At 43.8% G+C, this 26,288-nt stretch overlaps 1 protein-coding gene across 1 annotated transcript; it reads left to right on the forward strand.

Annotated features, from left to right (window-relative positions):
- The first annotated feature begins 6,588 nt into the window (after positions 1–6,588).
- LOC311262594 (GPI inositol-deacylase-like) lies at positions 6,589–25,099 on the forward strand. The gene is made up of 26 exons (XM_084362122.1): positions 6,589–6,847; positions 8,535–8,688; positions 10,614–10,789; positions 11,356–11,527; positions 11,659–11,819; positions 12,085–12,137; positions 12,222–12,288; positions 12,452–12,557; positions 12,758–12,816; positions 12,960–13,043; positions 13,242–13,291; positions 13,399–13,450; positions 13,532–13,609; positions 14,318–14,393; positions 14,480–14,553; positions 14,638–14,689; positions 14,767–14,833; positions 14,909–15,014; positions 15,125–15,163; positions 15,400–15,584; positions 15,918–16,148; positions 16,239–16,374; positions 16,754–16,804; positions 16,915–17,126; positions 18,389–18,493; positions 18,587–25,099. The coding sequence occupies exons 1-26, from the start codon at positions 6,686–6,688 to the stop codon at positions 18,723–18,725; spliced, it is 2,847 nt and encodes a 948-aa protein (XP_084218248.1). The 5' UTR covers positions 6,589–6,685; the 3' UTR covers positions 18,726–25,099.
- Positions 25,100–26,288: the final 1,189 nt, after the last annotated feature.

Below are 26,288 nucleotides of genomic sequence, written 5' to 3' on the forward strand. Positions count from 1 at the left end.
CAGAGATTCACCTGCCCTCAGACAACTTCTGCCCTGAGACCAGGAAAGATTCACCTGCTCTCAGACAACTTCTGCCCTGAGACCAGGAGGGATTCACCTGCCCTCAGACAACTTCTGCCCTGAGACCAGGAGGGATTCACCTGCCCTCAGACAACTTCTGCCCTGAGACCAGGAGAGATTCACCTGCCCTCAGACAACTTCTGCCCTGAGACCAGGATGGATTCACCTGCCCTCAGACAACTACTGCCCTGAGACCAGGAGGGATTCACCTGCCCTGAGACCAGAGATTCACCTGCCCTCAGACAACTTCTGCCCTGAGACCAGGAGGGATTCACCTGCCCTCAGACAACTTCTGCCCTGACACCAGGAGGGATTCACCTGCCCTCAGACAACTTCTGCCCTGAGACCAGGAGGGATTCACCTGCCCTGAGACCAGAGATTCACCTGCCCTCAGACAGCTTCTGCCCTGAGACCAGGAGAGATTCACCTGCCCTCAGACAACTTCTGCCCTGAGACCAGGAGGGATTCACCTGCCCTGAGACCAGAGATTCACCTGCCCTCAGACAACTTCTGCCCTGAGACCAGGAGGGATTCACCTGCCCTGAGACCAGAGATTCACCTGCCCTCAGACAACTTCTGCTCTGAGACCAGGAGAGATTCACCTGCCCTCAGACAACTTCTGCCCTGAGACCAGGAGAGATTCACCTGCCCTCAGACAACTTCTGCCCTCAGACAACTACTGCCCTGAGACCAGGAGGGATTCACCTGCCCTGAGACCAGAGATTCACCTGCCCTCAGACAACTTCTGCCCTGAGACCAGGAGGGATTCACCTGCCCTCAGACAACTTCTGCCCTGACACCAGGAGGGATTCACCTGCCCTCAGACAACTTCTGCCCTGAGACCAGGAGGGATTCACCTGCCCTGAGACCAGAGATTCACCTGCCCTCAGACAGCTTCTGCCCTGAGACCAGGAGAGATTCACCTGCCCTCAGACAACTTCTGCCCTGAGACCAGGAGGGATTCACCTGCCCTGAGACCAGAGATTCACCTGCCCTCAGACAACTTCTGCCCTGAGACCAGGAGGGATTCACCTGCCCTGAGACCAGAGATTCACCTGCCCTCAGACAACTTCTGCTCTGAGACCAGGAGAGATTCACCTGCCCTCAGACAACTTCTGCCCTGAGACCAGGAGAGATTCACCTGCCCTCAGACAACTTCTGCCCTCAGACAACTTCTGCCCTGAGACCAGGAGGGATTCACCTGCCCTGAGACCAGAGATTCACCTGCCCTCAGACAACTTCTGCCCTGAGACCAGGAAAGATTCACCTGCTCTCAGACAACTTCTGCCCTGAGACCAGGAGGGATTCACCTGCCCTCAGACAACTTCTGCCCTGAGACCAGGAGGGATTCACCTGCCCTCAGACAACTTCTGCCCTGAGACCAGGAGAGATTCACCTGCCCTCAGACAACTTCTGCCCTGAGACCAGGATGGATTCACCTGCCCTCAGACAACTACTGCCCTGAGACCAGGAGGGATTCACCTGCCCTGAGACCAGAGATTCACCTGCCCTCAGACAACTTCTGCCCTGAGACCAGGAGGGATTCACCTGCCCTCAGACAACTTCTGCCCTGACACCAGGAGGGATTCACCTGCCCTCAGACAACTTCTGCCCTGAGACCAGGAGGGATTCACCTGCCCTGAGACCAGAGATTCACCTGCCCTCAGACAGCTTCTGCCCTGAGACCAGGAGAGATTCACCTGCCCTCAGACAACTTCTGCCCTGAGACCAGGAGGGATTCACCTGCCCTGAGACCAGAGATTCACCTGCCCTCAGACAACTTCTGCTCTGAGACCAGGAGAGATTCACCTGCCCTCAGACAACTTCTGCCCTGAGACCAGGAGAGATTCACCTGCCCTCAGACAACTTCTGCCCTGAGACCAGGAGGGATTCACCTGCCCTCAGACAACTTCTGCCCTCAGACAACTTCTGCCCTGAGACCAGGAGAGATTCACCTGCCCTCAGACAACTTCTGCCCTGAGACCAGGAGGGATTCACCTGCCCTGAGACCAGAGATTCACCTGCCCTCAGACAACTTCTGCCCTGAGACCAGGAGGGATTCACCTGCCCTGAGACCAGAGATTCACCTGCCCTCAGACAACTTCTGCTCTGAGACCAGGAGAGATTCACCTGCCCTCAGACAACTTCTGCCCTGAGACCAGGAGAGATTCACCTGCCCTCAGACAACTTCTGCCCTCAGACAACTTCTGCCCTGAGACCAGGAGGGATTCACCTGCCCTGAGACCAGAGATTCACCTGCCCTCAGACAACTTCTGCCCTGAGACCAGGAAAGATTCACCTGCTCTCAGACAACTTCTGCCCTGAGACCAGGAGGGATTCACCTGCCCTCAGACAACTTCTGCCCTGAGACCAGGAGGGATTCACCTGCCCTCAGACAACATCTGCCCTGAGACCAGGAGAGATTCACCTGCCCTCAGACAACTTCTGCCCTGAGACCAGGAAAGATTCACCTGCCCTCAGACAACTTCTGCCCTGAGACCAGGAGGGATTCACCTGCCCTGAGACCAGAGATTCACCTGCCCTCAGACAACTTCTGCCCTGAGACCAGGAGAGATTCACCTGCCCTCAGACAACTTCTGCCCTGAGACCAGGAGAGATTCACCTGCCCTCAGACAACTTCTGCCCTGAGACCAGGAAAGATTCACCTGCCCTCAGACAACTTCTGCCCTGAGACCAGGAGGGATTCACCTGCCCTCAGACAACTTCTGCCCTCAGACAACTTCTGCCCTGAGACTAGGAAGGATTCACCTGCCCTCAGACAACTTCTGCCCTCAGACAACTTCTGCCCTGAGACCAGGAGGGATTCACCTGCCCTCAGACAACTTCTGCCCTCAGACAACTTCTGCCCTGAGACCAGGAGGGATTCACCTGCCCTGAGACCAGAGATTCACCTGCCCTCAGACAACTTCTGCCCTGAGACCAGGAAAGATTCACCTGCTCTCAGACAACTTCTGCCCTGAGACCAGGAGGGATTCACCTGCCCTCAGACAACTTCTGCCCTGAGACCAGGAGGGATTCACCTGCCCTCAGACAACTTCTGCCCTGAGACCAGGAGAGATTCACCTGCCCTCAGACAACTTCTGCCCTGAGACCAGGATGGATTCACCTGCCCTCAGACAACTACTGCCCTGAGACCAGGAGGGATTCACCTGCCCTGAGACCAGAGATTCACCTGCCCTCAGACAACTTCTGCCCTGAGACCAGGAGGGATTCACCTGCCCTCAGACAACTTCTGCCCTGACACCAGGAGGGATTCACCTGCCCTCAGACAACTTCTGCCCTGAGACCAGGAGGGATTCACCTGCCCTGAGACCAGAGATTCACCTGCCCTCAGACAGCTTCTGCCCTGAGACCAGGAGAGATTCACCTGCCCTCAGACAACTTCTGCCCTGAGACCAGGAGGGATTCACCTGCCCTGAGACCAGAGATTCACCTGCCCTCAGACAACTTCTGCTCTGAGACCAGGAGAGATTCACCTGCCCTCAGACAACTTCTGCCCTGAGACCAGGAGAGATTCACCTGCCCTCAGACAACTTCTGCCCTCAGACAACTACTGCCCTGAGACCAGGAGGGATTCACCTGCCCTGAGACCAGAGATTCACCTGCCCTCAGACAACTTCTGCCCTGAGACCAGGAGGGATTCACCTGCCCTCAGACAACTTCTGCCCTGACACCAGGAGGGATTCACCTGCCCTCAGACAACTTCTGCCCTGAGACCAGGAGGGATTCACCTGCCCTGAGACCAGAGATTCACCTGCCCTCAGACAGCTTCTGCCCTGAGACCAGGAGAGATTCACCTGCCCTCAGACAACTTCTGCCCTGAGACCAGGAGGGATTCACCTGCCCTGAGACCAGAGATTCACCTGCCCTCAGACAACTTCTGCCCTGAGACCAGGAGGGATTCACCTGCCCTGAGACCAGAGATTCACCTGCCCTCAGACAACTTCTGCTCTGAGACCAGGAGAGATTCACCTGCCCTCAGACAACTTCTGCCCTGAGACCAGGAGAGATTCACCTGCCCTCAGACAACTTCTGCCCTCAGACAACTTCTGCCCTGAGACCAGGAGGGATTCACCTGCCCTGAGACCAGAGATTCACCTGCCCTCAGACAACTTCTGCCCTGAGACCAGGAAAGATTCACCTGCTCTCAGACAACTTCTGCCCTGAGACCAGGAGGGATTCACCTGCCCTCAGACAACTTCTGCCCTGAGACCAGGAGGGATTCACCTGCCCTCAGACAACTTCTGCCCTGAGACCAGGAGAGATTCACCTGCCCTCAGACAACTTCTGCCCTGAGACCAGGATGGATTCACCTGCCCTCAGACAACTACTGCCCTGAGACCAGGAGGGATTCACCTGCCCTGAGACCAGAGATTCACCTGCCCTCAGACAACTTCTGCCCTGAGACCAGGAGGGATTCACCTGCCCTCAGACAACTTCTGCCCTGACACCAGGAGGGATTCTGCCCTCAGACAACTTCTGCCCTGAGACCAGGAGGGATTCACCTGCCCTGAGACCAGAGATTCACCTGCCCTCAGACAGCTTCTGCCCTGAGACCAGGAGAGATTCACCTGCCCTCAGACAACTTCTGCCCTGAGACCAGGAGGGATTCACCTGCCCTGAGACCAGAGATTCACCTGCCCTCAGACAACTTCTGCCCTGAGACCAGGAGGGATTCACCTGCCCTGAGACCAGAGATTCACCTGCCCTCAGACAACTTCTGCTCTGAGACCAGGAGAGATTCACCTGCCCTCAGACAACTTCTGCCCTGAGACCAGGAGAGATTCACCTGCCCTCAGACAACTTCTGCCCTCAGACAACTTCTGCCCTGAGACCAGGAGGGATTCACCTGCCCTGAGACCAGAGATTCACCTGCCCTCAGACAACTTCTGCCCTGAGACCAGGAAAGATTCACCTGCTCTCAGACAACTTCTGCCCTGAGACCAGGAGGGATTCACCTGCCCTCAGACAACTTCTGCCCTGAGACCAGGAGGGATTCACCTGCCCTCAGACAACATCTGCCCTGAGACCAGGAGAGATTCACCTGCCCTCAGACAACTTCTGCCCTGAGACCAGGAAAGATTCACCTGCCCTCAGACAACTTCTGCCCTGAGACCAGGAGGGATTCACCTGCCCTGAGACCAGAGATTCACCTGCCCTCAGACAACTTCTGCCCTGAGACCAGGAGAGATTCACCTGCCCTCAGACAACTTCTGCTCTGAGACCAGATTCACCTGCCCTCAGACAACTTCTGCCCTGAGACCAGGAGGGATTCACCTGCCCTCAGACAACTTCTGCCCTGAGACCAGGAGGGATTCACCTGCCCTCAGACAAAATTGTGGGAAACAATGGTTTCTGCCCTGGGACCAGATGAGACTGAAAAGCCATGAGGAAAATCCTACAAAACAAATTCTGCCCTGAGACCAGAGGAGACAGTTGACTCCCTTTTGTCCAACTTCGTTGCCTTAAAACAGAAAAACATGAATTCTGCCCTGAGGTCAGTTCCTTCTTCATTGAAAATAAGAAAAAAAAAAAAAAAAAAAAAAGTTCAATTGACCTTGTTCACTGTCATGCTTGATTTTTAGTGCCAGTTTCTTCAACAAACAAAAAATGGCCTTTGACTTGTAGAATCAATATAGTCAGGTGGTGTAACTGGTTTGTGTCAATTGGTGTAACCAGTATTTTTCATAAAAATATTATAATATACAGGAAAATTCATGTGGAATAAGATGTAATCATCTATTGCAATGTATTAACATGTTTTTTAACAGTTTATACATAATTTGTCAAATATAATTTAGAAGTGTTTTCAGCATTTGTCCTGCTCTATGTTACAAAAACGCCCCCATTTTTAATTTAAAATAATCCTAATAAAATCTATTTTCATGTGATATTTTAAAATTAAGTTACTGTTTTCATAAGTACACTTGCATACACTCTAGGTGGAAAGAAATATTTATTTAATACTTGACATTTTCAGTCTTACCTTTCGTAAAAAAAAAAAAAGTTCAAATGCTTTTTCAAATTACATGAAACCCACATAAACACAAAATATACATTTTAGCAAACCTGATGCAAGCTTTTACAACAATTTCTTAAAACATTTTTGAATTGCTCATAATGCAAACCCTTTTTTGTCACTGACCCACATATATGTTATAAAATATATATATACGTTACATCTTCTATATGTTTTCTCTTGCTATTCCTATTGCTTTTTTTGTCACTGACTTGTTTATATATGATAATAATATAATACACAAAATAAAATAAATGAAAGTCATCAAGATTTAATACTGATAATAATAATAAAAGTAAAAAGAGGAGAAAATACAATAACAAACAAATCAAAGTTAGCAAAAGCAGCTAAAATTAGCATTTCCTAATATATTGCTTTGTCACTCTATTCCTGCTCTCCCATTGGTCCGTTTCCTAACGGTCCCTCCTCCCATTGGCCGAGAGCTCTGCCAATCAGCGGTGTTTGTGGAGTGAGTGGTTCCTGTTGTGAGGAGGCTCCAGCAGCCGGTGAGAGTGAGAGACAACCTGTGTGGAGTCTGCGGGACGCACGGGATGAGCACCGCAACATGGACATGAAACTGCCGTGATGTCCGAAACACAGAGTCCGAACCGAACCATGAAACTCGCCGCTGTGGCCTTTTACGTGTTCGCCGTGGGGCTGCTGGCGGTCGGCCTGCGGGAGTTGCTGACTGGCTTCGAGGAGAACAGATGCAGTATGACCTACATGTTTGAATACCCGGAGTACCGAGTGAGTAGCACGGCTAATTATTTCCCCCAACACCTCGTACTATTACCACAAACTAGCTGGTAGCGTACCGTGTTGGTTAGCACATGCTAACGTTACTGTATCCTGCTAAATCATTTTCAACACCGCGAAGCACATTTTGTTTAAACCTGACCAGGAAACATTAATTATCCCCCTTTTCTTGAAGCTGTTTCCTGACACCTAACGGCTAACGTCAGATTCATGCTAGCACAGACTCACCTGTGTGTCGGGGAGGTGTGCCTACACGCTGAGGGATCAGATTAGCCAAAATTAGCCAGGTTGTAAAACCATAAATCAGCTTATGAATCCTTGAATCCTCTCAGCAGATCAGCTTCATGTGTTGTTCAGAGGCTACAGGTCAGGTGAAAACATAAAAATGTTGGTATTGTAATGTAATGTAGGTCGTCCTCCTCCTGCTTTAATGTGCTCATCTGTCCAGAAGTGGAGCACAGCTGGAGGCAACATAATGTATGGGCATCGACCATACAGCAGACAGCCCTTTCTGTTGTGATATATAAGAGGAAGGATAGAAAGAGCCCCATGGATCTGAAGAAAACATCTGCTTTGTTTGTGTTGTTAATGGACAGGATCTATTGAGCCACAGCTGGAGGGCAGATGAGAGAGAAAATATGGTCTTTAAAGGGTTAAATAGTTAAAGTAAGGGGAGAAAAAGTCAGATTTGATAGATTAGTGTGACAAATCATAATGTGAAATCATGGTAATCAATAGTTATTATACTGTGATGCAGCTCAATCGTCTCTCCTTTAATATAAAAGGTTTTAGCAAAGTGGACTGGAATGGCCCGATAATGACACATTTACATTATCGGTCATCGGCAGATAAAGAAATTACAGCTGATAATACAAAAGCCAAATAGCTTTTGTTGACTTCACACGTGCAGCAGCTACACACAGTAGGTGGTGGTATGCACCTTTTATAGTTGTTTTATGAGCAGCCAGTAAAAACAGAGAAAAACAACAACAAACACACTGTTGTCTCGCTCATAACGCCGAACTGCTGCACCTGTGTAGAGCAACGCAGTGTAGACATGAGCCACACACGTTGTCTCTGGTGTGGACGTTTTTTTACAAGCAGAACGGGACACGAGGGGAAAAGTCGTATCACAGCTGTGGAAGTGAGGAAAAAAACATCCTGGATCCGTTTCTTTATTCCAATCCAAGCCAAAGGGACAGAGACCCATCCTCCATCCTCCAGTTTCACGGAAATGTAGTCAGTTTTTAATTTTAAATTCTGCTGACAAACAAACAAACAAATCAACAGTAAAAAAAAACAAAAAAACAGCGGCTTTCTTTACTAGAAATTATTCATCGATTTAAGAAAATTGTTTCAGATACATTTCTCCCACTCAACCAATTTTTCAGCATTAATCAATACTACCCAATACTATGTAATCTTACACTTACAGAACATGTTCAGCTGCCTTTTATAAACTTTAGGAGATACATGAACCGTCAGCTATACCAGACATTTAACTTCTTATTACTTCATGCATATAAGTAATAGTACAGGTGAGGTGGAGGTGTTGTCTGCCGGCTGTACAGTAACTTTCTCACTGCTGCAGTTTCTTTATTTGGCTCTATAGTGAGACTGTTTACACGATTTTGGGACTTGACCTCCTCTGACATGGATTAATGTGTTGTGTTGACAGCGCGTGGCTCTTCCTCGTCGCGTGGCCAGACTCTACCCAGCGTACGGCCTCTACCTGTACGGAGAAGGTCTGTACGCTCAGGAGACCAGAGCGCTCAAACTCACCGGTGCCCCTGTGCTCTTCCTGCCTGGGAATGCAGGCAGTTATAAACAAGGTAAGAGAGCAACATTAACGGAGGGTTGATAAAGATTGTTCAGAGATGTGTTTAAGTGTTAGCATTTAACTCAGCAACCAGCAAACGAGAGAAAACGAGGCAAGTGAGCGTTACTCAGCTGCACGAGCAGGAGGAACTGGCTTTTTCCATTAAGTGGATGTACTGAGGTTGTTTGAGGACGTTAATGTGTGGCTTCATGCTTTTTGTTGATTAGTCTCTACCTGAGCTGCAGGCAGACTGGATCGTCCTTCACAGTATTGCAGACAAGCTTTGGTTATTTTAAGACAGAATATGTTGGAGGAGAATCAAGTTTCCACAGATTGTTTGTTTTATGTTGTGTATTTTTGCTTGTTGTGAAAAGGTTCTTCACACGTATACCCAGAGTTATCCACTATCTACTTATGAGAAAAGGCTGTTGACATTCTTTATCTCTTATTGTTAACAAATCCCATTAAAAGACCAAAACCACAACCAGAACTGTGTGTGTATCCACAGCTTGATATATCATCTTCTTCATGTTCCTTCATTATCGTGAACACACTCTCTTGTTTATCTTGACTCAATCCCACGTACACCGTCCTGCTGCTATAAATACTCACTAAAGCACCACATTTGTGTTAATCCTCAGCTGAAAATAGTCCCCAACAAATCAGTATTTCCACCTGATTAAGTAACATTAGCTAAGAGCTGCATTGTCCAGTAGGGATGTCCTCATTGTGAAATACTGGGCCAAAACTAGTACTGATGTTTAAAACAGCAATTTTGCTGATATCCGATACTGTTGGTTTTTCTTTTTGTTGTTGTTTATTTCCACTTTTGTGCTCAGGAAAGGATAACAGTGTTTCAGTACTTACTAAGGATCGGACAATGTAAGACAAATTACAACAAAATCACTTAGTGTAAGTGTATCAGGGTGAATTTTCATTATCGGGACAATCGTGAATATCCTCACGAGTGACTTGAAAAAGCTGTACAGCTCGATAATGAACAATCCTAAGATTTAAATTTAAAAAATGTAAGTGTCTTAAGCATATTTTGATGATTATAATGATAATATAATAAATCACGATTATTTTGGCCAGAAAATGAAATATTTATATCGTCCCATTCTGAGTACTTTAATCACCTTTGCTGTAAATTTCCCCATAGTGGAACTAATAATGGATTAAAGCATCTTTTCCTACATTACAAAGTGATGGCAGGGATGTCACGAGCCGGTGACACAAGTGACAGCAGTCAAAAAAGGAGAATATTGTACATTCCTCATACCCAAATTTTCAGGAAATGGCATCGCCTCTTTAAAAAAATGTAAGCTACATGTTGTTGACACTAAGAAGAAGACATCCTAACACCTGGAACCTTCTGCTGACCTGATATTCTCTCTCACTAATAACTCAGTGATGCTCTGAATGACACAGATCCTTCATCAGATCCTTCTAGCTGTCTGTTCTTGTTATCAGTGGTGTGTAGGAGGAAAACACCCACACTTTTACTCTTCTGAATACAAACACATTTACAGTAACGCTGTGATGTTTGCGATGATGGTCCGTGTTCACTATTCCTCAACATTTCTTGTCCTACATTTAGACTCTTGGAGCTGATGTATTTTTATCAGCTTGATGAAGCACTGGCGTCAGATTAGATCAGACTGTTGCTGCCGTGTTTCTCTCATACAGGAAAATGTTACAGTCGATGTAAATGAAATGATTTTTTAGCAGCAAAGTGAGAGTTTTCTTTGTGGGTCATGAGGAGCTGCCCGAGGATCAGATTCATTAGATGAACTCTGATCAATAATTCAAAATATAAAAACATGATTTTCACACATGAGCTGTGCATTAATAGATATTAAAACTGAGCATATGTTGGTGATTAGATTAGGACCCGCATTGACTCCACATCTCTATGATTTCACCCTCTTCTCGCAGCTCGCTCTCTGGGCTCCGTGGCCTTGAGGAAGGCCGAAAACATGGAGGGAGGTCTCCACTTCAACGTGTTCACCGTGGACTTCAACGAGGAGCTGGTGGCCCTGTACGGCGGCAGTTTGTTCCGGCAGACGCACTTCCTGCACGAGAGCATTAAGGCCATCCTGAGGCTCTACAAGGTCAGGCCTCAAATATCATCCGCTCCTCAGACAGGGTTACTTATACCAGATGACGGATGTTGCTGGTGGAGTTGTGTTACAGTGCGGGGGATACACATCAAACACATTTCATCACCTCTACATTTAAGTAATCCCTCTGGCTTGTACACTATGCTGTCGTAAAAGAAGTTGACACAGCAACAGCAGAGTAAACTAAAATTCCTAAAATGCTCAGATAATACACGGTAAATATTGTAGTGTCTATTAAATATTTATATGTCTGTCAACCTGCAGGGATAATTGTCAATACACAACATGGATTAAACCTGTTAAATATGCAGTTGCAAACACAGCTACAGAGGTGGTTTAGGATGAATGCCAGCTTTTTTTAGCAGTAAAAGCAGCATGAGACGACTAACAAAGCTCCAATTTTGTCAAATAATTTGCAGGAGCTGTTGCATCAGTCACAAAAACCTTGCAGACTTAATTTATTTAAGGATCAAACACAACAGACTCAAAAACTACGTATACGTATAATGCTTTGAGAGGTTTAACACTCTCTTTTCTTCTGTCTCTCCTCCCTCCAGCACCTGAAGACGCCTCCTCAGAGTGTGGTGGTTGTCGGTCACTCGATGGGTGGAGTGGTGGCCCGGGCGCTCTACACTCTGCCCCGTTTCAACACCAACCTGGTCAGCCTCATCATCACCCAGGCCTCCCCTCACCTGGCTCCAGTGCTGGCCCTGGACCCGTACCTGCTGGGTAAGGGGAACTCTCGCACTCGATTTTATTGGTACTTGTTTGTATACAGAAATATAGAAAGAACTTTCCAGTGTCATATCTGTAATGTAAAATATAGATTCGGGTAAATGTGAAATCTTTGCTCTGTGTAGATTTCTACGCTGCAGTGAGACAGAAGTGGCAGAACCAGGCCAACAAGTTCAGGAACGTCACAGTGCTGTCTGTTGGAGGTGGTTACCGTGACTACCAGGTCCGCTCCGGCCTGACGTCCCTGTCTTGTCCTCCAGGAGACCCCAATAAGTTGTCACTGGTGGTAAGTGTTGTTTGTGAACTGGTTAAGAGGCACTTGACCGAGTTATTGAGCCCCTCCACCACTGCAGGAACTTCTCCAGGAAGGTTTTTTAAGAACTGAGGAACTTTACCTTCATTTCTACTCACAGGACTCTTAAAATTTTATTTTTTGCTCTGTTGGTTTCTCGGTAGACGGTAATTTAAGTTCTTAGATATTTAGTGCTGAAGGATTCTGTAAAGTGTGTTTGATCCTGCACTGCTCTTCACATTATGTTTCTATGTTCAAGGCAACTGCAGTTCCCAGGACCTGGGTGTCGACTGACCATCTGTCCATCGTTTGGTGAGAACACGGCTTTATGTTTCAGTCGAATATTGTATTTAAATATCATGCAGGTTACTAAGATGAAGTGTGTTTGTGTTCCAGGTGCAAAGAGCTTGTTCTTGCGACTGTCAGGGCGTTCTTCGACCTCATTAATCCTGAAACCAGACAGGTCAGAACAACAAACGTGTTTTAAAATTAATCTTTTCTGTGAAGAAATATGAAGGTAGAAGAAAGATGTTATTGCACTAGAGCCTCGGGGGACGACCTCATGAAATATTACATCTGCAAACACATGTCATCTGTTTTCAAGCTAAGCAGTGTGTTTTTATTAGTTCACAGAAAACCCAGAGAAGAAACTGTCAGTACTGAACCATCACTTCATCAGACACCCTGTCAGGATGGTGGGAGACACGCAAGACACCTCCATCTCCATCTTAGGTGAGAGAGAAACAGCTCACCACAGAGAGGCTGAAATATACAGAGAGATTTAGGGCTGCAACAGTTAATGATATTCTCGATTGTTCTCTTAATTAATTTATTAGTTTTTTGGACTATAAAATGTCAGAAAATGGTGAAAACTGTCCAACTGAATCACTCACATGCTTCTTGTGTTTTCTCTTGTTCCTTTTGTTCTCCAGATTTTCCTGAAGCTTGGAGTGAAGTGAACACGCTGCGTCTGGCCTACAGCACACCAAAGGTACCAGACTTTGTCCCAATATAATAAAGGAGCTCCGTACATACAGTCAATAAATGCATCGATGATTTATGAAGAAAAACAACCCTGATACGGACAGAAATATAAATGTACCAGTTATCCTCAGTGTTGCTCTCCGTCCACAGGAAGGACAGGTCAAATACTTCCTGTTTGCCCTGTCGAGTCGCAGGAAAGCTTACAGCCATTTCTACTGCCGGAGCAACAACCTGGTGAGTTTCCAGACTTCTGAATCACCACCCATATCTGTAATTCATGAGTGATTCATATAGATTTATATTTGTGAATGTAGTAGAATGAAATGGCAGCTCACACGTAAGTATGAAAAGCCACATATTCAGTAAAGCAGAAACCAGAGTATTCTTGACTTGAAGAAAAAGGTGATACTGATTTGTTGTTATGTCCAACAGGAGATGACCAGCTGGGTCTACGGCTGCACGCACAGGAACGGTTCTTCATGGTAAGACCACCTCCTGTTTACTCAGTTAAGTTTTCCTGGTTTTTCCGTGATCATTTTAGATGATAAAACTGTTTTTTACTCTTCATTCATGCTCCTTGAATTCCCAGTGTGCATGCGGTGGATCTGTCCATGGGAACCGAGCTTCTGCCTCCGTACAAGGTAATTATCCTGTAAAGAGACGCGGTCCAGTCCAGTCCAAGCTGCTGCAGGCTGATCACAGCTGTCTGTTCTCCTCCTCAGGTCCTGATTCTCAGTCTCAGTGATTTGTCTTCAGTGACTCATCTGGTGGTTTCGGCCTCCAACCTCAACGGCAAACAGGTAGCTGAGACTCTCTGATGATGAGACTCTTCTCTCCTCCTCTTTCTGTTTTCTGTCTGTCTGTTTTGCTGGTCTTGCCTCTGCACAGCAGTGCTGCTCTCCTGGGTGCACAGTCGACCAGAAACAATCAATATTCCAACATACAGCAGGATCCTTGGATTGACATAACTTGATTTACAAATTACATTAACAACAACAAGGAGCAAACCACACATTTCACATGTTGCTGCAGTGAGTGAATCAGATGCAGCTACATGCATTGTTGTTTATTGTATTTTGTAAACGAAGTAGTGTCTATCCCAGCATCCTGGTGTACGCTGTTGTATTGATTTTTCTGGCTGACATGCTGATGTGAAGGAGGTTATGTCAAAAATGTACTTTATAACTTCACTATGTATCTTTTAATTAGCAAAGTACAGCTGAGGATGACGGGAATGTCTGTAGTTTTGTGTGTATTTGGTTATAAACTAATGTAATAACAAATTCAAATCTTGAAAAGTTATTACACTTCATGCCAACATCATCCAGATTTGATGGCGATTAAAGCCCAACCAGTGCTCGTGTTATCAGAAATGAAACTGCTTTAAAAAGTCTTTGAGACAACCCAGCAAAGAGCAGACGGACAAAGAAGCCGAGGAAAAGATTAATCTCAGTTTATCAATCATGTTAATTATAGAGTTGGCATTACAATGTTAATCTGGTCAACAGTTCACGGTGGAGTGCGAGTGGCAGAGACAAGAATCTCAGACTCTGTCTGTCCCGGTGCCGCATGTCTTGTCCTTCGGTGAGTTGTCTTCCTGTTGACACTTTTATCTTTAAAATCTAGAAGAAGTAAAAACAGATTCCTTCACAGCGACTGTTGTTTTTCAGGTTTGACTGTCAGCGATGTTACGGTCAACTCGTCTGGGCTTCTTCACACCATCAAGCTGCAGCACTTTCACCAGGTAGCTCTCATGACTTCACCAGGTTTCACTCAGTACCTCTGATCCTGTTCCGTCTCTAACATCTGAGCTGCTCTGTGTCTTCAGGTCTATCAGGCTTTCAGGATTACTGTTGCAAGCCAGTGTAAAGTTCACAAAGGTAAGTTTGTCTTGTGATACACAGTCAGGCTCGTGTGCGCATGTTTAAAGTATATAATAATCTCTGTCTGTCTGCAGACAGACTTCCCAACGTGTACAGAATAAATGTGCCGTGGTTTCGAGAGGATTCTTTAACCACAGTCAGGTGAGTTCTGGTCCGTTGTTTCTTATTCTGGCACTTTCACGTGTCACGCTCACTGTTTCTGGCCTCCGTCCACAGTGTGCCGTCAGTGACTGAGATCTCAGGGATGCTCCACACAAGTCGTCCAGACAACAGCTCAGGTGTCCTCCTTCAGCTCCACACTGCCCCCAACTGCCAGTATAAGGTATGAATTCATTATGACAAATGTTTTTTTTTTTTAATCATCAATAAGGAGGTTAAAATGTGACGTTAAATAGATGATATGTTCTGATGTCTTCTGATTTTTAACTTCAGGTGTCAGTAAGGACTTCATTACCCAGAGTGCTCGGACAGGTACGACTTTCTTATCCTGTTTTTTCCTCCAACATTCCCTCAAAAGGAAACTTAAAAGAAAAGTTTTGTTCCAGTTTACTTGATACTAAATGTATCTATTAATCTATCTAATACTGTGTCGTATTTATTTTTAAAATGTATTCCTATGTTACCTTTATTTTGAGCAAACTCTGGCACAAGATTTTCCTTCAGGATAAATAAAGATCCGTCTTATCTTATGTTATCTTCTCTGACAGATCCTGAGGTTCTGCGGTCCCATGGTGCCGGTGTACACAGCTGTAACCCTCCTCCTGGCCTGCGGGGGGCAGCTGTCCACCATCTTGAAGACGAGGAGAGCTGCAGACATGAGCCAGGTGGTGGGCAAAGGCCTGCAGCCGCATAAAGTCAATCTGCCCGTTTATATTCTGCACATCTTACTAAGGTACGCTTCGAAAACGTGGAAATTCATTCTTGATCTTGGAAACAGCAGTTTGATAAGAAATAATTGTAACTATGTCAACTCTTTTTGACTATTAAGAGCTTTTAGTTGCATCTCAAAGCCTTCATCAAGTTATTACACCTGAATATGTGTTTTGTGTGTTTTCTTTCCACTAGTCTGAAAGAAGAAGAAAAAACAGCCCAAAATCTCAAAATTGACAATTGCATGAGAAATATTCCACCTGTTTTTACAGTTGATAAAAATATTCGAATATCCTGAAACACCACATGATTTCCTTTCTAATTTTCTTCCCCCTCTTCCTCCTCCCTCCCTCAGCTGTAGCTGGTTTCAGGAGGTCTGGTCGGTTCTTTGCCTGCCCCTCATGGATTCCCTCCCTCCGACCACCCCTGATGCAACATTTAACGAGGACTTGGTCCCAGCTGAAGAGTGGCCCCACTTCCTGTCCCCTCTGCTTTACATCTTCGGGGCAGCTGTTGCATACTGGGGCAGCGCTCTCCTACGTCTCATGATGCGACTGGTCTCACTCATTTTAGCTCCACTGCACAGGTAAGGCTGAACAGTTAAACATTGAGGTATGTGATGTGAAGCTTCCTTTAAATATAATGTTCTGACTCTTATTTTCTGTTTTGTCTTCAGACCGTCCGTCTCCAGAGACTGTGGCACTCTGCGACCGCGGACGCAGCTCCTCATCACTCTGTGTCTGACTGTTATCGGCGGGACGTCGTGTGGAGCGCTGTCAATGTTTGTAGCCTTCCTGCTTCACCTTTACAGGGTGAGTTTAAGGACGTACTAATACACATAAATAGAGCTTAATGATTATTTTCGGTGTAGATTTATTTGTAGATTATTTTCTCAATTATTCGATTAGATGTTTGGTCTAGAAGATGGTAACCAGTGTTGCGCAAAGCCCAAGATGACGTCTTCAAATGTCTTGTTTTGAAGACGAGACCAAAGATATTCAGTTTTCGGTCATAGTGGAAGAAAGAAACCAGAAAATATTTGTGTTTAAAGAGCTGGTATCATAAAAAACTGTGACTTTTTTGAATGAATGAATGAATGAAGCCCTTTCCAGTCATTTTACAGAGTAGCATCACTAATTAAGTAATTGAGTCTGTTCGATCCCTTCACACTGTGTTTGTTTGCATGTTCAGGTACTAAGGCTACAAATGACAGAACGATCTTTGAGTCACATGCTGAATCTGGTAAGATTTTCAGTTTTAGTCTTCTCCAATCAGCATCTTTCACAACATTACACTTTGATTCTTCTCAAATTCAAGCTGAAATCACTTCAAGTTTTCCGTCATCCTTTCAGGCACCGGGGAAGCACAAAGACACTGAGAACGGCAAAGTCGACGCTGAGTCCTTAAGCAAGCCTAAAGAATGTAACGGCGCCCCCCTGCTGTCTGAGTGCGCTCTGCAAGAGGTGAGGGACGACTTACAGCTGCACCTCTGCCTGTCAGCGCTCCTCACGCTTCCTCTCATGCTCATCGCACCGTCACTCATCCACTGGATGCGCAACCTGAGGTACAGTATTAAAGCAAAGAGCGTGTGAGAGTGAAAGCACCTGCACGGCTGTGTTTATTAAGAATGCTAATTAGTGCCATGCGTCTGTTAAGAAATATGTCTACATGTACATAAACAGAGCGGCCGCAGCAGCAGTTAAGTACCTGATTTGTTCAGACCAATTATGCAAATGGAGTCTGGGTCAATTTTCCAGTTAGACCTGAGATGTTTTCATCCCGACAGGCTGCAGCTCTAATCAGCTAAGAGAGCACGCTGTGATCCCCACGGTGCAGCGCAGAGGCTGTGGAGATGAAGGAACAACGACTGACTTTTTAATCTATAATTTATTTTTATGTCATCTATGACAAAAACAGAGCAGCACTCTTCTTCTTCTCCTTACAACAGCCTCAATTTTAAAGTGTATATAAGTTGTCAAATATCAAATATAACGTACCAAAGTCTTCTCAAAGTCCTCGAGATACAAGTTGGCACATTTAACACAGACAGCTCCATTAATGGGTCCTTAAACTGTTCATGAATACAGCTCCAGTGTTGCTCTGTCTGATCATGACCTCTGATCTGTTTATGAAACAGAACTAAAAACAGACTAATCCCTTAATTTTAAATTTAATTCATGGTCATCTGCATAATATATCTGTCTGAAATCGATATCATATCAAGAAGATTATGTTTCCAGGATGGTTTGATCCCAGAATGACAAATGCTGAAACACAGGGTTGGGTGACATGACAGTAGAAATGTGTCTCTGCTATTTATAATGTGGCAAATCTGAGCTGGATTCTCACGTGATCTCGATAGTCCAGCTGCCTCAGTGCCAGGCAACGTGATACAGGCAGCAGGACTGCTCAGCACATCCTCAGGTGATTACAGTTTGTGGCTGTGAAGCACCAACATTGTGTGTTATTTTGTGTTTTACACTGACTGAAGTTTACATTTTGAAAGATGTTGGTTTCACTTTTGAGTCTTCTGATTTCAATTCAGGTTTTATGTTATGTGAGGCAGTTGATTTTGTTTGTGTGGAAGATTAAAGGGGCAAAATGTAAGAAATTAGTTGAAAACGTAAAAAAATGGACTAAAATTATAAACAGAATGTGAAAAAAATTGTAGTTTTGACATTATGAGGTCAAATATATAATGTTACTATGATATGAAATTACATATACCGTGATCGAAGCTTTGCCCACCCCTATTAAAATACATTAGTTAGTGCAGTGGTAAACGTTTTGAGCACGCCTGTTTAACTTGTGTTTGGTCGTCTGCAGGTACTCCACCCAGTTGGATCCAGACCCTTGTTGGCCACACATTGTGCCTGTAATTGTCGTGTACACGCTGCTTATTAACTGCAACACTTTAACACTCAGCCACAGGTGAGAACACGTCATCACCAACACAGAGACTGACTCATATAATAACTATATTTTCTGGGAACTCTGCTTTAACTTCCTCTTCATCTCCTCCAGTAAACTCCTGCATCTGACTACCTGCCTCCCTCTCCCCCTGGCCGTCGCCATGGTGACCTTCTCTCCACTCCACCTCTACAGAGTCACCTACTTCCTGTTGGCGGCGCTCGTCCCCCTGGCCTTGTGTTGTCTGCTCTGACGGTACCTGACTGGTCTCAGTCCACATCTCCACCATAACAAGCCTTTTCTCTAGATGAAGCTTTACTCTCTGAAGCTGGTTGATCCGTCTCGAGGAGACGTCCTCGGGTCCAGCTGCCATGGAGCAGAGCCATAGACATACATAGCTTTGGGGAACTGTCTGCTCGATGTTAGCACTAAAAGCTCCATGGTGGTTACACTACGTTTTAAAAGAGAGAGGATGTAACGGCCTTGGAACATTTGGTGCAAATATGGCTCCGAAGGATCGACCTGAAACCAAGTTTGCCTTACTCTGTATATCTATAGCTCTGCCTTCAAGGAGCGACAACTCCACAACCAGTGAAGCTACTGATACTAGAGGTTCACAACAGGGTGTTACTGTTCTTATTTCTGTTGTTTTCCAGTGTCTTCAGTGGCATTGTTCACTGTGGTCACTGCGCTGTAAACTCCTACACTGCCTACTGCTTAGCGATGACGTAAAGCTGTGTGTCGTCTTTACTGTTGACTGTCGCAGCCACACGACCAGTGGCTTTCATCCCATCGGAGAAACCCAAAGGAATCATGTTTACATCCTCCCCTTAATCACTCAAACACCTGTTTACACCTGGTGTTAAAATGCGAACGGACACGTTATCTGGATAAGGAATTAAGGAAAAACACATATTCATGATTTGCTCTTTTATTCATGGTGTCATCTACAGTTGTCAGATACTTGGAAGCCATTTTTATGTCCCCACCACCGAAGCCTTATCCACAACTCCAGTTGATTATCATCCTTGTATCTTGAATGACATGGCATCATAAATTCAAAATGGAAGACAGAAGAGGAGACGCACAAAGTCTGGAACAACTGTTAAATACTGAAATATATTTTCCAACTAAAATAGACGTAGAATAACTTTTAACCTGATTTTCTCTTGCACATTTTACACCCGTCAAGGTTATATTCTGCCTGTTTAGATTCCTCATTGTTTTGTTTAAAATTATAATATAAACAGATTTTTATCTAAATATAGCCCCAGTAGGCAGATAATACCCTTTGTATTATCAATCACAGAAAGAAAACACTATTAAATCAAGATAAAAGCATCTCTTACATGTTTTTTAGTTCACTTTCACAAACTGACACTATTTTTATACAAAGAAAGGAAAAACTTGATGCATTACATTTGCCGAATTTACAAAATGGGACAAATAAATAAGAATTTGTTTGGAGAACATTTCAAAAAGTTTATACATTTTTCCCAAAACTCAACAACTCTTAAAACTGTGATTTTTTTAAGGGAGTCTGGAGCTGATTAACCACCAGCTCAAATAACTCACACACAGGTGTTGTGCTCTGGAGGACAGAAATCAGATCTCATTGAGAATAATGAGAACACACTAAAAACACCAGGGGTTCATTCACAAGCCAGACTGGATCCTCTATTATCCAGATAACGTCTCCAGATACAGGTAACATTTTAACACCAGGTGTAAATGTTGTGTTCGATACAGAACGATGACAGACGGCAAATGAAGGAATGAGAAAACTCTGATCCAGTCCATCATAGTCATGTGAAACAACTTCCATAGTGTGTTCAGGCTGAGAGCAGTGTTCATTTAAAGGTGACACATAAATCTCTTTCGTCTTTCTCTTTCCTGCATCGCCTTGTGACATATACTCACCCTCTCATCCGCTCACTAAGGCGACAGTGACTGTTAAATGAGCAGCAGGCCGAGGGGCTGGTCTAAAATAAGCATCTAATAGTCGCGTGGTCGGAAATAACAGCTTAAATATTCTCGTACTTGAATTAAACGAGCCAAGAAGTCAAAGAGAAAAGCAGCAAAGGAAACATGTCGACACTTTCCTCTGATCACAACACACGTTACCGCTCCCATCAGTAACAACACAGTCATGTTATCATCAACGGTCTGCCGAGTTTCTCTTTTTTGCAGAAATACTACGCTCACTCATCATTTCTGATTTGTTTTCCTATTTTGCTGTTCTGTGTGAAACTGTTCATGAAACTTCCTGCACAGATATTTCAAATTAAAAGCCTCCCGGTGGGTTAGAGAGCGTAATCCTCCTCGGCTTTTAATTTGAAATTTGGTTTCAGTGACTGAAGCTTGATTTTGACTGCGAGAACAGCAAAGTAGAAGCAAATTTATAGTGACTTAAACCGGATTTATGATTTATAAAAGGAAAGCAGAAGAAACTTGTTCATACAAACAGAATTGATGCTGTTGAAGTGAACATTATGCAGAATTTACCATGAGGCTCACGTTCAGGTGTAAACTGGTTAAAGAGGATTACAGCAGAAGTTAATGAGGTGATTGGGATAAATATGCTAAACTGACAAAATTAACATCTGACGATGAGCTGAATCATTAATAATCACTCAGTTCTTTATGTTCTGGACTCATAACGACTATAATCACTTGTTGTTGTTGGTACTTTGACACAGACGCTGTACGTTGTTCTCGGTGATGTTTAAAAGCAGATTATTTACTTTCTGTAAGCCTCGGATTTATGTTCAGTGAAGGATTACGGGACGTCTGTTCAGTATTACAGCTGATACACATTTACAGTACGATTAAAGATTCAAGCTTTAAGCTCTTAACGGATATTTTAAACCCTGTATTGTGATTATAATTTTCTTTCTTTGCACTGCTGCTGTTTCGGGGGGAAAGCACGGTTAGCTACGCTGACGGCGGGTGTACAGGTAAATATTTACGACCGAGCAGCTCGTCACCTTTTGTCTTAATTTAGTTTGTTTTAAATACATTTTAATTTAAAACTGATCACGTGTCCTTAATCAAATTAAAGTCGGCCACACATGGAGCAGAGCAGCAAGTACTGAAGTTAGAACAACAAAAACATATTGTGACCTTTTGAATGTTTATTTTTTCTTAATATATAAGAACACGTCTCGTGTTTTCCAGATTTGAACCTTTTTAAAACGACTTGAGGACGAGACTGGAGTTCGTCTTCTATATTTTTCTTTCTGTCAACAAAAGCCAACGATGTGTTATTTTGACTTCCTCACCCTGTCGACTGTATTCAGCCCCGAGCTCAGTGGTTCCTGCTGAAGACTTTCAAATCTGCTCCCAAATACTAACTTTATTTTTTTTAAAAGGTGAAACAATTTCCTGAAACATCTGGGCACTGTAGTTTTAACAGATGTTACTCAAACTTGACCAACATTTGTTAGGGAATATTTTCAGATGCAGATGAATCAGAATTTAGTGCTCTTGTGACTATTGTTGGTAGAACGATGGTGTTTGTGGGACTGAGTCAAAAGAAACTACAATGTGTGAAGGAAAATGCCTTCACAGCTCTGTAGAGAGGTGAAGTCACATCCCTCCTGGTGGACCTCATGGGACCTTCAGAAAAAATATGTGGAGAGACAAACAATTTATTGGTCCTGTTTGAATTGTGTCATGAATCACACAAGATAATTTAAAGTCAATAAAGTCTCAGTTTGTCATCAAACTAAAATATCAGACCGTGAAAATACGTCATTATAAACACTTCGCAGCCAACAGTCTCGTTAGTGACGTCGTCTCGTTGAACGCTCACCAAACCCGTAACTTAAACACTGTTGGCAGAAAGAGAAATACAGAATACGACCAGACTTTATCCTGTTTATAAAACACAATGTAATATTTGATATCATGAAGCTGTTGGATATAAATGGAGGAAACCGGATGGAAAACTCTGCCACGATTGCTTCAAACCGTCATGATGATGATTATTGTGATGAAACCTGTTTCCTGTGAGGTGTGTGTGTGTGTGTGTGTGTGTGTGTGTTCGAGTGTGCTGAGTTGTTTTCACCTCAGATTTTGTTGCCAATTATTATTATTATCATTTTTTTAAGCTGGTTAGTTTCACAAATGTGTTTTATGAATCACTAATAATGAAACAATCAACTAGAGACAAGAGATTTATATTTTCTGTTGCTAAAATCTTCCAGCTGAACCAGATTTCCTTTAAAATTTCTCATTTTTTGTATATTATCTGCCTCTTTGTGTTTAAATGTGTCTTATCGCTCTGTCACATCCTCACGTCAGAAGCAGCTGCTGTGCCTTTCTGCTTCCTCCGCCTGTCAGTTTGAAAACCATTCGGTCCTCGGCAGCAGAGTGTCGGCTAAATGACGAAGGGCCTGCGGTGAATGTGAGAGTCCTTCACTGGTCCTGTACTCACAAGAATATTTATTCAACACCGTCGTTTGTTTTTTAGTTTGCGTGACTTTATAATAACGAGATACTAAAGATCATTAGGGACCAAATCACTCCACAAACACACGTTAACATCTTCTGCAGAGACGCCCGCTGTTGTTCCTTGTGTGCGTGTGTGTGTGTGCGTGTGTGCGTGCGTGTGTGTGGTGTAAGTGATCAGCTTTCTGTCTGGTGCAGTTTTCTAGCGCTTTGAGATGCACATCGTCCGCCTCGTCGTGAAGTGGTGGCGTTCACTCGACTTTGTAGAACAAATTAGACGAAGGAGAGTTTTGTTTTTTATATAAATGTAAACGTGGTTTATATCGGTGTTCACTGTGATCGTGTCGTAGTTGCAGAGTTACACACGATGGTTTTTCTTTCACACTTTGAGGGGAAAAATGTGACGTTTTCTCAGACGAGGTGATGTTTTTTGGAACGAGGCGACGTTTTGTGTGTTTTGTCTGAATTGGGATATTTTACAGGAAGACATAAAATCAGCTTAAACATATTTCTTTGTCTGAGACGTTCCTTGGAAACGTCCAGTTTAAGTTCTGTATTTAATAAAGTCTTGATCTTTGAACACTGCCATTTTAAAACCGGTGTAACAGACTGTGGTCCTGCTGCTCGCCTGTTGATGTGCAGCAGTGAAAAATGTCTCCACCATCGACAGTATTCATTTATTTTATAACTGACTACAAAGTTTGAGTTCAGACGAGGGGATCTTCACATCATGTGTCAGAAATGATTCAGACAGTTGAAGGTAACTCAGTAAAGTGTTTACAGGTCTTGGGGAGTTTGACTGCGTAGTAAAAGTCGTATGAAGTCTTTTGTTCGTCTTTTGTAATCTGATCAAAAATCCGTCCCGTGATGTCACTTAGCAGCTAAGTTGCATTGTGGGTAATGTAGGCGCATTGCACTTCATTCGTTATGTAGAGTTCAAAAACAAAAGATGGATACAGCAGAATAAGAGATATCATCTTTTTTATTCCACACGTTCTTCTTCCTTTTAAAAACCTGGTGCCTACATTACCCACAATGCAATTTAACCACTGAGTGACATCACTGGAGGGAATTTATCAGATTACATGCGAGCCACAGAAGACCTGATGCTACTCTGTCTGATCTGTAAACACACTTCAATGTGTAAAATTGGTGGAGTTTCCCTTTAAATGACCGTTTTGTAACGTCCTGCATGTCATCAGAGGGATTTTCTCTCTGTTGATTACATCTCTGACTGTTTCTGGCATCATGTTTTTTAATTATCTTGTCAATCAAATGTGCACGTGCAGCAGATACGATGATCAAATCCACAGCTCATCACAGATTTCTCTCCTTTTTATCACTCTCCCTGTTTTACGAGCTGTTTAACATTCAAATCAAAGCACACTCAGAGAAACTGATCGTCCGCTGCGTCTGCTTGAATTGATCACTTTAAATGAAAAACGTTTTTTTAAAACGAGTGCAGCTGCAAAAACGCTTCAGCTGCTTTTCTGATTGATCGACCGCTGGTTCTGATGTCCGGAGCGCAGACGTCTGGCATTAACTGTCCTACAAAACACAGCAGAGGGAACAGAAATGAAAACCAACATTGACCTCAATGAAATTATAAAATTCATAAACAAAGCCGGTCATCGTTGAAAAGTTATCACAACCTGAGTGTTTTTTAATGTCGGTGGTTTTGATTGAAAGATGGCTGTGAAAATCTTCTTATCGGTTCGTTTAGTGATGAAACCGGATCTGTTCCAGTGTTGATCGGTGGTAGGGAAGTAAAAATCACATTAAATGTCTCAACTGTCTATAAGTGCTTCAAAGTCTGGTAACCGTATCAGTTTCTTTATTCTGCTTCTGCCTAGAGTGACTTTAAAACCTGTAACCTCCTGCTAGCTGGTCCGTGTCGTGCAGAACTAGTTAGAGCTTTTGTTAGCGAACAGAACCGGGCAGGTGAAAGAAAACAAGAACCACGTCTGACGCTAGTTTCTTTCATTTCTATTGTGTGGTGAGGCTCGAGTGTGGACGAGTGTTTTCTCCTCAGGTTTTCAGCGTTCCCGTGTCAAAATGGATTGCTTTGATGTTTTTATATTTCTCACGTTTTTATTATCTGATGTCATTGTAAATGGGCAAACTGTGCAATTTTTTGGCACCATTGTTGTTGCAATAAAACCAAGAAAAATAAACGTTGTTGGTTTTTCTTTTATTATTTTAAAGTTGTGATGAATGTGCTGCTGGAAAATGTCCCGTCGTGTTGTCAAAAATATGCAGTTTTATTTGCACAAACACGTCTGGAAAATGTCTCAATATATCGTCAATAATATCTGTTTTTTTGCCCCAAATACAGCTGGAAATGTCCTGATGTCTGATTAAAAATATCAGATTCATAATATCCTGACATCTCAGCAGGAACATTCGATTTTGTTGCTATAATCACGTCTGGATAACATCTTGACGTCAAAGTGTCCAGTTTTGTTGCCACAAACAACTTGAAAATGTCCCGACATCTCGTCAAAAGTGTCCAGTTTTGTTGCCAAAGACATGGCTGGAAATTATCCTGATGTCTAATCATGAGTATTTGTTCTTGTTGCCTCTATCACAGCTGAGAAATGTCCCATATCCAGTGTTTTCGTGCACACAACTGTTGAAACAGCGTCTTGAAATAATATAAAGGAGGACTAGAGAACAGGCGAACCCTCTAAACTAAAACGATTGAATGGTATACAGCTACTCCGAGAGCTAAAAGTGACTAATAACTGGTGGGAAAGTGTGATATTTAGTTTGCAGAGAGCTTTTCATCAAACCAAACCACGGCTGAGAGGTTCAGTGGTTACTGGTCGTATGTTCGACAGGTGAGCAGACAGAAACCTCCACAGGAACAACGTCAGTGCTGTTAACTTGTTTGTCGTCTTTCTGCCTCCTGCTGGTCATAAAATGCTCCCTGCAGCTTTAAGACGTCAGTTTAGATGTTTAGACGGTTGGTGTTAGTCGAGGCTGTAGAAATAAAACTAATGAGCTCAGGTGTTTGACAAGTTAATAAGGAAAAAGTCAGCAGAGGCAACTTTAACCTGCAGTTTTTAAGTGTACTTAAACACGTATAATGAAGAGAAGTACTTTGTAATACACTGTTAGTTTGCTTTCTTAAAGTACACGTGATTACGAGTAAAAGTATTTGTAATTTTGTGTAAGAAGTTCACTTTAAGACTTGCAGAGTTAGTATATTTACTTTTAGTGGCGTACACTGAAGTTGAACTTACTGACTTCTATTTATGAAGTAGACTTTTTTTAAAGTGCATTTTAAATATACTTTAAATTAAGCACAATACGTACACACATACTTGTAATAATGTTTAAGAACTTTTATACAATATACCAA

This window comes from Pagrus pagrus, assembly GCF_965226575.1.
Source record: "Pagrus pagrus genome assembly, chromosome: 9".
NCBI classification, from domain to species: Eukaryota; Metazoa; Chordata; class Actinopteri; order Spariformes; family Sparidae; genus Pagrus; species Pagrus pagrus.